The 14,620-nt window shown below is 36.1% G+C and overlaps 1 protein-coding gene across 2 annotated transcripts in view; it reads right to left on the reverse strand.

Annotated features, from left to right (window-relative positions):
- The window catches only part of MAP4K5 (mitogen-activated protein kinase kinase kinase kinase 5), a 110,309-nt gene that overhangs the window by 5,919 nt on the left and 89,770 nt on the right, over window positions 1-14,620 (reverse strand). For both annotated transcript variants that reach the window (XM_047735427.1, XM_047735426.1), the window contains exons 24-30: window positions 14,156-14,270; window positions 13,489-13,547; window positions 10,548-10,651; window positions 9,403-9,580; window positions 6,110-6,178; window positions 4,117-4,209; window positions 811-881 (exon numbers count right to left, since the gene is read on the reverse strand). In XM_047735427.1, the coding sequence (XP_047591383.1) occupies window positions 811-881; window positions 4,117-4,209; window positions 6,110-6,178; window positions 9,403-9,580; window positions 10,548-10,651; window positions 13,489-13,547; window positions 14,156-14,270 (689 nt within the window). The remainder of the gene's footprint in view (window positions 1-810; window positions 882-4,116; window positions 4,210-6,109; window positions 6,179-9,402; window positions 9,581-10,547; window positions 10,652-13,488; window positions 13,548-14,155; window positions 14,271-14,620) is intronic.

Consider the following 14,620-nt stretch of genomic DNA (forward strand, 5'->3'; position numbering starts at 1 on the left):
GTCACTTAACTCTGAGCAAGATAACTTAACCACTCTGTGCCTACAAAAAATGGAAAAATGAGGGCTCAGTTGGTTAAGTGTCTGCTTTCAACTCAGGTGATGATTCCAGGGTCCTGGAATCGAGCCCCGCATCTGGCTTCCCCAGCTTCTCCCTCTCCCTCTGATGCTTGTGCTTTCTTGCTTGCTTACTCTCTCTCTCAAATGAATAAAAATATCTTTAAAAAAAATGGGAATATGAACAGTACCTAACCCCATTGGATTATCGGCTTTAAATAAGCTAATACTTATAAAATGCCTAGAACACAGATGTTCTAAAGGTTTGTTATTATTTATAATTATACTTCATTATGCCTTATAGTGCTATAATAATAGTGTCTTACATGTTGTTGTACTCAATAATTTACTAAATGAGTTAATAGATTTTTCCTTAGTCCTGTGATCTAATATATTGTAACTTAGAATTTTAAATATAATATTTTAAAAGAAGCTATACATTTATTGATTATGGAAAGACTTACCAACTTCAGAGAAGTTTAGTAACCTTAGCAATCACATTTACAAATTACAAAGTAGAGAACTATAACTGTACAAACTCATGTTTGACAATCCCTTGTGGCCACTGAGAATCATACAATGAATACAAAAGAAAATTATCTGAAGGGGAAATACTGGCAATTTTGCTCTACCAGTTCATAGCACTAAAGGCACTAAACAGAGTAATGTGGGTTCAGAAAGAAAATGCATAAAATGAATGTTTCGACATTTAAAATCTTTTGTGGAAATCACGGGAGGTAAAGCGAGAAGCCTTACCTCATCTGATTTGAAGCTTTTACCCTGCATTCCATGTTTCCAGAAAGCCAACACACTATCTTGAAGGCATACTAAAAAAGATTAGAGAGAACTGAAACTAAAAGCACGGAGTAATTCATTATACATTTCCTTCACCGTTTTAAATAAATACTAACGTAAAGCTCTCTAAGTGCTTGGTGCAAAATTCCACTGTCTAGACCATCAGTTCCCAACATTTTTGTGGCTAAGCCATGCCTAAGCCCAAATAATTTATTGAGGCAGGGTCATGCAAGTTTTCAAAGAGATATATAACAGGCATTCATTTAAACATGGGCTAACTTCTACTGAGCTGGATATCAACATTGATTTCTCTTTCATATGCTACCTTTTGTCTTAGATGAATAAAAAAATAAAACATATAATTGGGTTTTTGGATCAAAAACATGGTTATTTAAATACTGTCATACAATTACAAGTAGCTATTAAGGAAGCATCTTTTATTTATACTTACATTTCCCTACTGCAAATTTTATTTTAAAACATAAACCTGTCTTACAATCCAAAGTGTAACCACACACTGAGTATTTATGATCTGCAAGCCAATTCTTATTCAGAGGGGCTCCCAGTTGTAGTTCTCACAGCTGGGGCCTTCAGTCCCCCAACCCCCACCCACCTCAGGCCTCTGGAGCTCACTGGGCCTTTGCCCTAGACTTGGAAGCCCCACTGTCCACAGGATGGTTCACTGCCAAGCTTGCTCACCTTCCCAATGGCTTTGGGGCTTTGGATTCAGGAGTGACCATGACCCCAAAGTGTGTCCACTGTATAACATGCCACAGCCCCTCTGACTCGCTACCCATCTCCCCTGTTCTCCTGGTGTGACCTGAAGGTCTTGGAGGGAAACCTGTTCTTATGCCTTGCCCATCTCTATCTTCTGCTTGGTTTTAAGCAGGCTAGGCTAGAGGCATCCTTATGGGGTAACTCAGAAGTTTAGAACTAGAGTAGGCAGGCCACACAATTTTCGGGGAGGAGACAGCCCTTCCTGGCAGGGGGCTTCAGTCATTGAAGTGCAGACAGTGAGGGAGAGAGCCCATTTGATTTTGGAGAGTTAGCCACATACCCTACACAGTAAAGGTAAAGAGAGAAAGTGACTAAAGCATTTTGTTTCGTACTAGAATACGGACTCTGTAAAAAGTTAATGTAAGAATGTTCTGGGAATGTAAGTTAGCTCAATAAAAATAAAAGTATATTACAGTAACAAATCACATGCTTTACTAACTGTGACAAATAAAAACTTAGTTACTAGTTTTATTTTTAAAAGGTGATTTAAAGGGACTCTTTTTTTTACCCAGGAGGATCCTTGTAATTATTTCCAAGTTCACTAGCAAGAGAGAGGGTAGCTTAAGAGGAACAAACTTCTGTGTAACAATTAAAATTCCTTGAAAAATGTGACACATATGAAAAAGTTTAGGTACCAGTATGTTTCAGGTAAAATGAAAAGGACCTAAAGATCTATATGTCAGAATCCCTACTGAAAATACTAACTCTTGGAAACTGGTACGCAATATCCAGCACATAAAGGAGTGAAAGAAGAAACTAGTTTCAAAATCCGTTTTGTCTGGCCATCTACAGAACGTTTAAGTTTCCTGCTTCAATAAATTAAATTTTCCAGTTGCAAGCAAATTACTTTTATTTAAAATGTTTTACAGAGGGATGAATGTACTTTGCAAAAGGGCAAAATTCCAGTTGAGAAATCATTAAAATATTTAATAGATAAAACAAACTTTTTAAATGTTGAGAAACACATTTTTTAAGAATATGCATTTAGTTATGAAATACATGTATTTTTTATGGCCCAAATGAAAATTGCCAACTTTGTTTTTAACTATTTTTGACTTATAGTAGAGTCATATCATATATTGTTCAAAATACTTCCAGTTATGGTATTTTTTCATAAGTTCTATCATCCCTGGGAAAATGTTTACTGACATATAACCAATGAGGATGCAAACAACAATAAAATATAATAATTTTTATCATAAAACCAATGAGTATCCAGAGTAAAATACTCATTGACAAGGAAGCAAATTAAAATGGCATTAGTTTCCAAGTCCTATGGGAAACTAGTTATTTATACATAAGTGGACCTAAAAGCAATTACCATCAACACACCAACCAGAACTTTACATGGCAAAGAATTAAAGCATATCTAATACCGTTAATCACATCACACAAATACCTTTACGATTTTGAAAAAAACTGGAAGAACATAATTCACTTCATGCAGCAAAGGGAACAATGAACAGAAATTTAAAAAATGATTTCAAGTTTTAAATACTCAGGAAACAATAACAGAAGATTTATTAAGGTCTAGACCTGCACTGTCCAATATGATACAGCAATTGGCCACATGTGGCTATTAACATTAAAATTACATTGAAATTTATTTTCTTATTTTTAAAAGATTATTTATTTGAGAGAGAGAGAATGAGAGAGCGAGAGAGAGCGAGAGAGAGAGCACAAAAGGGAGGTGGGTCAGAGGAGAAGCAGACTCCCTGCAGAGCTGGAAGCCTGATGCGGGACTCGATCCTGAGACTCCAGGATCACGACCTGAGCCGAAGGCAGTTGCTTAACCAACCGAGCCACCAGGCACCCCAAATTACATCAGAATTAAAAAAATTAAAATGATCAGTAGCCATGTTTCAAGTACTTAACAGGTGTGATTAATGACTACTATATTTAAAAGCAGGGACGCCTGGGTGGCTCAGTTGGTTAAGCTGCTGCCTTCGGCTCAGGTCATGATCCCAACGTCCTGGGATCGAGTCCCACATCGGGCTCCTTGCTTGGCGGGGAGCCTGCTTCTCCCTCTGCCTCTGCCTGCCATTCTGTCTGCCTGTGCTCGCTCGCTCTCCTCTCTGACAAATAAATAAAATCTTTAAAAAAAATAAAAATAAAAATAAAAGCACACAAAACATTTCCACATCACTGAAACTTCTACGAGACAGTGCTGGTCTGGACAACCCTAAGTATGGAATGAACAAAAAATCAAGTATTCTAAACACATTATTAAAAAAACAGAGGCCTAGGCAAAATAGGTGAAGGGAATGAAGAGGTACAAACTTCCAGTTATAAGACAAGTCAATGGGATGTAAAGTACAGTATAGGGAATAAAGTCAACATCGCTGTGGTTACTCTGTATGGTGACAGATACTAACTAGACTTATTGTGGGGATCATTTCATAATGTATAAAATATCAAATGACTATGATGTATATCTCAAACAGGATATTGTATGTCAATATACTGAAATTTCTAAAAAAGCAGACTTACCTACAGATTCAATGCGAAAATCAAAACTTAGCTCGGAGGCCAGTTTCTTACTTGATTTTAGTCTTCCTTGTAGATTTACAATTTTTACAAATTCTTAAAAAAAGAAAAAGCAAGTCAAAACCGGAAATGCAAATCTTCTAAAAATAAATGGAACTTGTTATGTAGATTTTATATGGATACAGAACAAATATTTTTAATAAAATTCAACTATTTATTGTCACGATTCAAGTATGCCCACTGAAAAACTGTCATTAATATGTGTAATATGTTTTATAAGACATAAAAGTGCCTTCTTTAGTAAATACTTTTTTTTTCTTTTTTTCTTTCTTTTTAGGATATACTGAACACTTACATTCTCATTTTTTAAAAAGCATGATGTTTCAAAGTAGTGACCTTAGTGCTCAAGTACTTAGCAAATGGGGTTGATTTTTTTCCCTTACCAATTATATAACATATGATAAGTAATATTTGTAGTAATCCATAACTGTAGTATATGAATAATATTGTATAGAGGTACACAGGAGCAACAAACAGTACTTCTCAAGGGTCATAATTTCTTATAAGTAAACTCTGGGATGGTGAGTATACACAAATCTATTTTTCACCTATTTGTTTTTAATTTAACCATCTTTAACTCTGACTTAGAACACACCCTTTCCCTGCATTACTTTCTTATCTACCATGATTTGTGATCATAGGCCTATCTCTATTGCTGCTTACTAAAACTGATTTATACTGTATAGCTGACAACTCAATTTTAAAGCATTCTGTTCCCTTAAAAAAAACCCCAAAGCTCCAAGAAGTCACCTTTCCATTTACCTTCAATAATTGGGAAATGGAGGGCTCAGCCAATCAAAGGTTTTTGACATTTTTTGATAAAATACACAAATTAACAAAATGAAAACTAAGCACAATTTATTTTCCTTAGATTTATCAGAAAGTTTTTAGGGATTTCAGCACTAAATGTTCAACATTATTAATATTAAATTTTGATGATTTACTTAATCACTACTGAACTTCCTACTTGTTTGGATAAAAAATAATTTATCAAATTCACTTAAAAGTAACAGAGTAACACTTCAATCTTACCAGTACTTAAAGAATCAAAAGTACTTAAAGAATGGATGATGGGTGAATGAAACAATTTAGGCTTTGGTTTACTTCTCTATAATATTAGATGATCTTTATGATTCTATAAGGCAAATTCACTAGGGAAGTCTTTAGAGAATAGAAATTAGGACAAAAATACAGGCAAATTCAGTAATAGAACAATTTTTAAAATTTTTAAAATTACCCTGAACACCTATGGACAGGTCCAGTAATTTAAAAATATTGGAATATTGCCAAATTTCAAGTATAATTTTAAGTCTGGGTGAATTTTACCTTGCATGATTTACTGTATAAAAATAAGTGGGTTTTAAGAAGCAGACTTCTTTGAAAATTGAAATAATTCCTGTTGTTGAAGTTTTTTCTGCTTCTCAACTGCTTATAGTACAATATACTTCTATCACTAACATCTCTCCCTGCATCAAAAGAATCATGAGCAGCAGGTGAAGGTGTCAAATCTGTACGTTAGACTCTCACTTCTACAGGACTTTCAAAGTTCATGTCGTATGACAAAGTGACTATACTAGTATAACCTTCTATTTTTTACATTAATTACAGTGAGGTAGGAAAAAACCCTCAGTTTTATACAGAATTTTATAAAGAATAGTTTTATACAAAATTTTACCCAAGGGTTATGGCAAGCTGTCCTAATATGTTTCCAAGTAGGTCCAACAAAATAAAGAAAAAGTTAACAGAGAATAGTGTTAACAAACAGATCAATTAATTACTATATCCATAGCCAATTTAGGTTTTTCATCAATTAAAAAAAGTCACCTTTAAGTTAGAAAAGTGAAAATCTTGAATTATAGTATAGTAGAATTAATTCCATTAAAAGATCTGTTATATCAAGTAGTATATTCGGAATAAACTTTAAAATAGTACTTACTATCTAAACACACTAAAACGGTATCTCTCTCCAACTGTGTTACATGAATGGAATCTAACTGTTGGCTGCCTTGGAAGGGGAAAAAAAACAGGGTTACCGTTATATGACATGCTTTAAAAAACAGAACTTAGAAAAGAAACACAAATTCTGAATTTTTTCTGTCATTTAAAACTAGTCTTTAAAATTTAACACAGAAATTATATTTTTAAATTATGTTACCTTTCAAAAAATGTACGTAGGTCAACTTAGAACAGACCTAAGTCCTAAGCATAGCTAAATGAGCTGAGAAAAACTCAACTTTGCATTTAATTAATACCTCAGCTAGTTATAGAAAGGTGAGTTATAAACTTAAAATGAAACCACAGGTAAATATGGTGAAGAAAGCAAATAAGTGCTATACAATGACTAGATTTTGCTGTGTATTTTACAGTAGCCAAGGTCAGTTAGGTGAATCATAGCATCTGAGATAAAAATAAGCCAGTAATTCAGAAAAAGCAAAAAGAGTAATGAAATTATGATCAGAGAGAAACTTTCTTGGTATTGGTCTATGTGTGTGTATGTGTAAGTGGGACCTCTATTAAAAGGCCAGAGAGTAATATAATGGACAATACTGTCAATAACACTTTTCCAGGAAGCAACTCTCATAACTTTGCTGATATTCATGGGGCTCCTCTAACAGGTGTGATGACATTTTGGTAAAACAACTCATTTTAGGCATTTCAGTTTGCCTGAATGGTCTAGCAAGCACTCAGCAGGGGAGAGAAGCAGAGGAAGAGGCAGAAGGAGACTCCCCTCAGAGGAGGGAGCCGGAGGCAGGACTTGATCCCAGGACCCTGGTATCAAGCAAGACATGAGCAGAGGGCAGATACCCAACTGACTGAGCACCCAGGCGCCCATATAGCAGTTGTTTTTAATTATATCTCTTTGGGAAGCCCTCTCCCTTAGAAACTGCACATTTGAACATAAACACAAGTTTTATATATTACTTTGGGGGTTTGTGGACCTTTCAAAAAGTCCAAAGTGGAGCATTTAGATCTACAGAACTGACCAACCATTGGTCCCTCAGGCAACACTCCAAAATATAGTTTTTCTCAGTAAATCTACATACACACATTTATTCAACAAATATTTACTGAGTGCTGATAATTTGCTAAGCATCACCCTTGGAGATAAAGATACTGCAGTAATAAATCAAACTAAGATTGAAAGAGTCTTGGAATAGGAGTTCATTTTAACTGTTAAAACTGTTGCCAACTCAAGGCCTGACCTCAACAATGAACACAGATGGGAGGTGGATTAACAATCATCTGCAAAAATGGAGAAGCCTAATAAGGACAACCTCTGCTTGAGGGTGATATCAATGATTACCCTTAAACAGAGTCCTGGTTCTCCTCAGAAAGTAATTTTGGGTCTGCCTTAATTTTAGCCTAGACAATGTTTGAAGTGGGTAGAATAGTACCCTCTGGCATTAACCCCCCTACCGCCAACCAGGGGCACCTGGGTGGCTCAGTGGGTTGAGCCTCTGTCTTCGGCTCAGGTCAAGATCTCAGGGTCCTGGGATCGAGCCCCTCAGTAGGGAACCTGTTTCCTCCTCTCTCTCTCTGCCTGCCTCTCTGCCTACTTGTCATCTCTCTCTCTGTCAAATAACTAACTAAATAACTAAATAAATAAATCTTAAAAACAAAAACAGAAACAAAAAAACCCCCAAAGCTCTCCACTCACAAATTCAAAAAAAGACTTACTAAATGTTTACCCTTGAGCAATGTAACCTCTTACTATATCAAACAGAGGAAACTGGGTGCAAATACAGATAACTATATGAAATGCCTTGCTCTATACTACTATTATATACTAACCAGTTTAAAAAAAAAGTTGGGTCTGTCTACCAAAAATGAACTGATGATCAGTTTAAATAAACTGATGTATATCTCTTCTTTTTAGCTGTAACTACATAATAGAAACATGTTTGTTTGGGCTGTTTATATTTCATGATAATAAAACAATGTTATTTGCATCTTCAGGAATTTTGTGAGCCGCATGACATCAGGTTGGTAGTTTGAAAGATTCCCTTGGCGGGAGTATTTATACCACAGAAATTGACAACTGCTATAAGCCAGGCTTCTCTGTACCCCAAGTGCCTGTTGTTAAATATTTATCAGAACACCACTGGTTCATATTGAATCTTATTCCCAAAGTGACATTGGTGTGGTTCTACATCAACTTCAATAGCTGGGTTGTATAAAGAGTTCTTATAATTTAGCTTATAAATGAGCAAAAGATATTTAATAAGATATTTAATAAGAACGATCAAATTTGATGCTTGTAACAAATTTCTTCACAAGGCAATAAGGAAATATAACAGTGGTAAGTAATGATATAGTTCTGACTGAACCTTGCTTGACTTCAGATGTAAAAAAAGACTTGATAAATATAGGGTTACAAATAATCAAATAATATACTAGCAAACCAAACAGTAAAAGATCCCCTTCATCTCACTTAATTTGTAGGCTTTTTAAAAATTCTTGGTTGATTTGTTTCAATTTTAAAGTTTAAGAATAAACTTCCCAACTTTTTCAGAGCTTTCAATGAGACACATTTGATAAAATCCTAGGCTAGCAAACCATTCTTAAAAAGCACAAGGGCTATTTCCCAGTATCTTTTTAAATGGTAAAGCTTGGAGGTCACACATGCTTCTAGTCAAGTCTGAAAAAAACTTGAACCTAATGATTCTAGGAAGTGTGGGGGGAAAAATGATAGAGCTTCTCTTTGCTTGAGAAGCTGATAAAATCTGAAAAATGTCTTAGAAAATTTAAGTATTTAGTAAGTTCAAAAATTAACTGTTAACAAGTAAGGCCTTTTTATGTCAGGAATCATTAAAATTTTTTCTTGGTAAAATAATTAGTATCAATTGCCTCAGGCATATAGAGATCATAAACAATATGTACATGTTCTTCTGGACTTACTTGGAAAACTATGTTGACTAACTCTTTGAACCAGCCCATCCTAATTGAGCTTACTCTGCTTCTTCTTCTTCTTCTTTTTTTTTTTTTAAGGTTTTATTTATTTATTTGACAGAGAGAGAGATCACAAACAGCCAGAGAAGCAGCAGAAAGAGGAGGAAGCAGGCTCCTGGCTGAGCAGAGAGCCTGATATGGGGTTTGATCCCAGGACCCTGAGATTATGACCTGAGCTGAAGGCAGAGGCTTTAACCCACTGAGCCACCCAGGCACCCTCTGCTTCTTTTAAAATATGTAAAAGTATCAATATTTTAACATAAGGTTAAAAACACTTACCTGCGCCAATTTCTGTAAACCATGAAGATGCAGAGTTCAAATTGATTGTCTCAAACTGAACAACCTGATTTGATTCAGTACCCTTGCTAATAGCTACACAGACCATAGGGTACTCCTGTTCTGGTATTACTAGCATTTCAAAAACATTCAAAGGACTTGGCAAAGGAAAATCAAAGTGCTGCAAAAAATAAACAACAGAAGTATAATTTAGAAATAATGTCCCCTATTCATAATGTTGAATAAAGCCAACAGAAAGCCTTTCTTGATTGATCTACTTCTAATAAAGGACTGCCTCTAAAATGACCATGATAAGGTTGAATTTTCTGTAACAATATGTTTTAGAGAACTGGCCAGATTCATCTTTATGGCTGTGATGCTTCTATAAGTTTATTAACAGAAGTTAAAGAGGAAACATTAACAAGAATACAAAAACCCCTAAACCAAGTAAACACCCATAAATAACTATAAATGTGTAGATCCCAGATAGTAGCATTGAGATCATATAATTTTAAACATTTTATTTGTATTTGTTTTTGAGAAGAGGGGGGAGGGGTAGGTGGAGAGGGAGAGAGAATCTTTTATTATTTTTTATTTTTTAATTAACATATAATGTACCATTAGCCCCAGGGGTACAGGTCTGTGAATCGCCAGGTTTACACACTTCACAGCACTCACCATAGCGCATACCTTCCCCAATGTCCATAACCCCACCTCCCTCTCCCTAACCCCCTCCCCACCGGCAACCCTCAGTTTGTTTTGTGAGATTAAGAGTCTCTTATGGTTTGTCTCCCTCCTGATCCCCTCTTGTTTCATTTATTCTTTTCTTAACCCCCCACACCCCCCCACGTTGCCTCTCAACTTCCTCAAATCAGGGAGATCATATGATAATTATCTTTCTCTGATTGACTTATTTCGCGAAGTATAATACCGAGAGGGAGAGAGAGAATCTTAAGCAGGCTCTATGCTCAGCATGGAGCCTAACATGGGAGCAATCTCACAACCCTGAGCTCATGATGTGAACCGAAATTAAGAGTCTGATACTCAACCGATTGAGCCACCCAGGCACCCTGAGATCATATAATTTTAGCTTCAGTAATATACTAGTGTTTTCTAAAGAAGAAAACTATAAACAAAGTAATATATACCTTTATCAACATGAACTTCTGCATTGGCTCATACCACTGAAGTAAAACAATTCCAGACTGTAAAGCTCCACAGAGGTATTTATGTCCTGTGTAAGGGTTTCTGACTGGAAAAAAACAAAGCAAAACAGACACAATCAAAACACTGAGTACCTTGATAGGAAAACACAATTAGTTGAGTTCATTAAAAGCAACAACTGAGTAATGCTCATCTAAGCAATGCTGATACATGGGAAAAACAACGAAATGTGGCTTGCCATTGATATCAAAATATGGATGGAAGAAATGATCTGAAGTGATTATATAGCTGATAAAGAAAAATGACTGTTTCTGTTCACAAGGATGATAAAAATAAGTAAAAATGAAATCTTTTTTTTTTTTTTTTTGCTTTGTTACCCTTTCCTTTTCACTCTCATCTCAAATTTTAAATTATGTAAAATTGCTTCTAAACATCTTTAATAGACTAGGTTGTTAAACACAGGAACCTTCTACAAGCAACAGTGTTTTAAACAGTAAAACACCTAAACTAGTATGCAAAGTAAGGAGCTGTTTTTTAAGTAAACTGACTGAAACAAAGTCTAGGAAGCAACTGAAATCTATGATTTCATCTTTGGCATAGTAGTTTACTTAAGGCAAGATGAAAATAACTTTTATATTTTACTAAAGATGTAACTTAACTTGATTCAAATCTACAAAAACTCATAATTGGTCTTTTTTTCTCCCCAATTTGACTCCCATCAACAATGAATACTGATTGTAAAAGTAGTTATTTGCAAATAAGCTCTATCTTAATATATTTATGAGTTTACACCTTAGATTGTAAGCTTCTAGACCCTTCTTGAGTCTTAGATCTTGGGAATCTGATAACAGACATGGACCTGACTCTACCTAGAAAAATGCTTAAGAAATTTGTTTATAACTAAGAAAGTATCCCATGGAACTATGCAGCATGAAGATCAATGAAAAACCTCACTGCTTCAACAAACAGAATTAAATGGGAAGTTAAGAGCCCGGGATTTGAAGTCATGGACCAGGTCTGACCCCAGGTTCTGTTTCTTACTAGCAACATAACAAATATCATGGGATTGTCTGAGGGTTACATGAGGTAAAATAATTATATATTAAAAAATTCAACCTTGCTCCAAAGGAAGTCTGGCATTTGCCCTCCTTGTAGGGAGTAATCTCAAAGCCCCAGGAATGTCATGTCTGATAGAAGTGTCTTTGTCTGGGACCTTGGGTCACTGAATAGTCTAACAATATGATTTAGAGTGGGGGCTTGCAACACTGGACATTCTTAGGGGAGGGACAGTCATGCCAAAAAGACCAACAATGTCATTTAGGATAGGGGTTTGTGTCAAATGGTATCAAACGACCATCCGAGAGATTGGACGTTGAGATCGGCCATGTGGACAATCAAGCTTGTGTGAAGGAGCTAATAAAAACTCTGAGTATTGAGGCTGGAGTATGCTCCATGTGTATTGTCACACATCACTGCCAGAAAAGTAACACTGTTTATTACTCCAGGGGGAGAGGACAACAGAAGCTCTATGTTTGGTGCTATTCCCAGACTCTGCCCTATACCCATTCTCTCTTGGTTGATTTTAATTTCTATCCCTTCCCTGTAATAAATTGTAACTATGAGTATAACCACTTTCAGTGAGTTGAGTCCTTCTAGAGAATTTTTTTTTAAAGATTTTATTTATTTATTTGACAGAGAGAGATCACAAGTAGGCAGACAGACAGACAGAGAGGGAGAAGCAGGCTCCCCATCAAGCAGAGAGCCTGATGTGGGGCTCGATCCCAAGACCCTGAGATCATGACCTGAGCTGAAGGCAGAGGCTTAACCCACTGAGCACCCAGGTGCCCCCTTCTAGAGAATTTTTTAACATGGGGGTGGTTTTGGAAACCCCCCAAACTTGCAACTGATGTCAGAAGTGAGGGTGGTCTTACGTGGACTGTTCCCTCTAACTTCATAGTTAGCTAACGTCCTATAATCTCGTAAAGCACTAACCTGTAATGGTTACATAAATGGAAGTGTTAAATAAATGGTAAGTAATAAATGGTAAGCTAGGAGATACAACCTCAGGGAGTTTGGTTAAAAAACTCTAGGAACAGACAAACCATAAGTGACTCTTAATCTCACAAAACAAACTGAGGGTTGATGGAGGGAGGGGGTTGGGAGAGGGGGTGGGGTTATGGATATCGGGGAGGGTATGTGCTATGGTGAGTGTTGTGAAGTGTGTAAACCTGGCGATTCGCAGACCTGTACCCCTGGGGATAAAAATATATGTTTATAAAGCTGTTAAAAAAAAAAAAAAAAGAAAGAAAGGATGAATCCCCAAGTTTTGTAGCAACATGGACGGGACTGGAAGAGATTATGCTGAGTGAAATAAGTTAAGCAGAGAGAGTCAATTATCATATGGTTTCACTTATTTGTGGAGCATAACAAATAGCATGGAGGACAAGGGGAGATGGAGAGGAGAAGGGAGTTGAGGGAAATTGGAAGGGGAGATGAACCATGAGAGACTATGGACTCTGAAAAACGATCTGAGAATTTTGAAGGGGTGGGGGGTGGGAGGTTGGGGGCACCAGGTGGTGGGTATTGTAGAGGGCACGGATTGCATGGAGCACTGGGTGTGGTGCAAAAATAATGAATACTGTTATGCTGAAAAAAATAAAAAAAATTTAAAAAAAAAAAACCAAAAAAAAACAAAAAACTCTAGGAACACTGTGCTCTGAGAAAGCATTAGGACTATTATCTCCAAACATTTTTAAGCCATGTCCTGCCACACAGTCTTGTGCTTCAGTGGCCCCTTAACTACTTATTAAAAACAAATGTAAAGCCTACCTTCCTTCCTATTTCCTAAGACTCTCTGTGGTCTTAAAGATTTTTAAAAATGTTCAAAATTCTAATCATCCAGTTTGAGAAATAGCGTTTACTTACCTATGCAACATTTGTGGCAGCCTTTTGTATCAGGAATCTTTGTTGTTAAAGCGAACTTTCTGAAACACAGGACAATATAAATGGACTCTCCTGCAGCGGCTCCCAGACAGTGATTTGTGACTTGGCTGCACCAGAGCCAGTCAAGGAGCTTTACAAAACCAATCGTAGACTCCGGCCCCCAAACTACCTGATTCTCCAGAACTGATAAGACCTGGGAATCTATATTTATAAAACTTCTGTAAGTGGTCCTCCTGCACAGTCAAGCTAAGGAAACACTGATCTTTTGAATTCTACATGAAGTGCACTTTAGTATAAACTACCTTTCAGAATTAAACAAAGGAAGTTTTTTAGTGGGAAAGAAAGACTGGCTATTTTATTTATTTATTTTTAAAAAGATTTTATTTATTTATTTGACAGACAGAGATTACAAGTAGGCAGAGAGGCAGGCAGAAAGAGAGAGAGAGAGAGAGAGAGAGAGAGGAGGAAGTAGGTTCCCCACTGAGCAGAGAGCCTGATGCGGGGCTCGATCCCAGGACTCTGGGATCGTGACCTGAGCCGAAGGTAGAGGCTTTAACCCACTGAGCCATCCAGGTGCCCCGAAAACTGGCTATTTAAAAAAAAAGATACTAATACCCCTCACTCCCAACAGAATTAAAATATTTTGTACCTTGGTAGTATGCGATCTGGAAACCTGTGAGTTTGAATATGGGCAGCTAATCCTGGTTTTTTGGCTTGTTCAAACAAAGCTATAAGGTTATGAGAATAGAGTTGAAAGGTTTTTCCTATAAAAGAGAAACATGTTACTTTCATTAGAATCTTTTACAGCAGAAAAACAAGAATTTTCAAGCAAAAGAAAACATAATTACCTTCTATAGTGAGGTAGTCCAGAAATGTTCAAAGAGCCAAGTAAAATAGAAAAACACATAAACACACACACACAAACAAAAAACAAAAACACAGTTAGTATATTTTGAAAGATAATAGAGTTTTAAGAAAGTAGATAATTATGTTTCCTAATACATGAATTAGGTATATTTTGACTAACAGGTGATCTGGGCAGAATATATATAAGCCTTAATTAAGCCAGCACAGAAAGAAAAAACTGTTAAATATTGTTGTATAGGGGACTGAG

The sequence above is a fragment of the Lutra lutra genome, chromosome 7 (genome assembly GCF_902655055.1).
Source record: "Lutra lutra chromosome 7, mLutLut1.2, whole genome shotgun sequence".
Classification (NCBI taxonomy): Eukaryota; Metazoa; Chordata; class Mammalia; order Carnivora; family Mustelidae; genus Lutra; species Lutra lutra.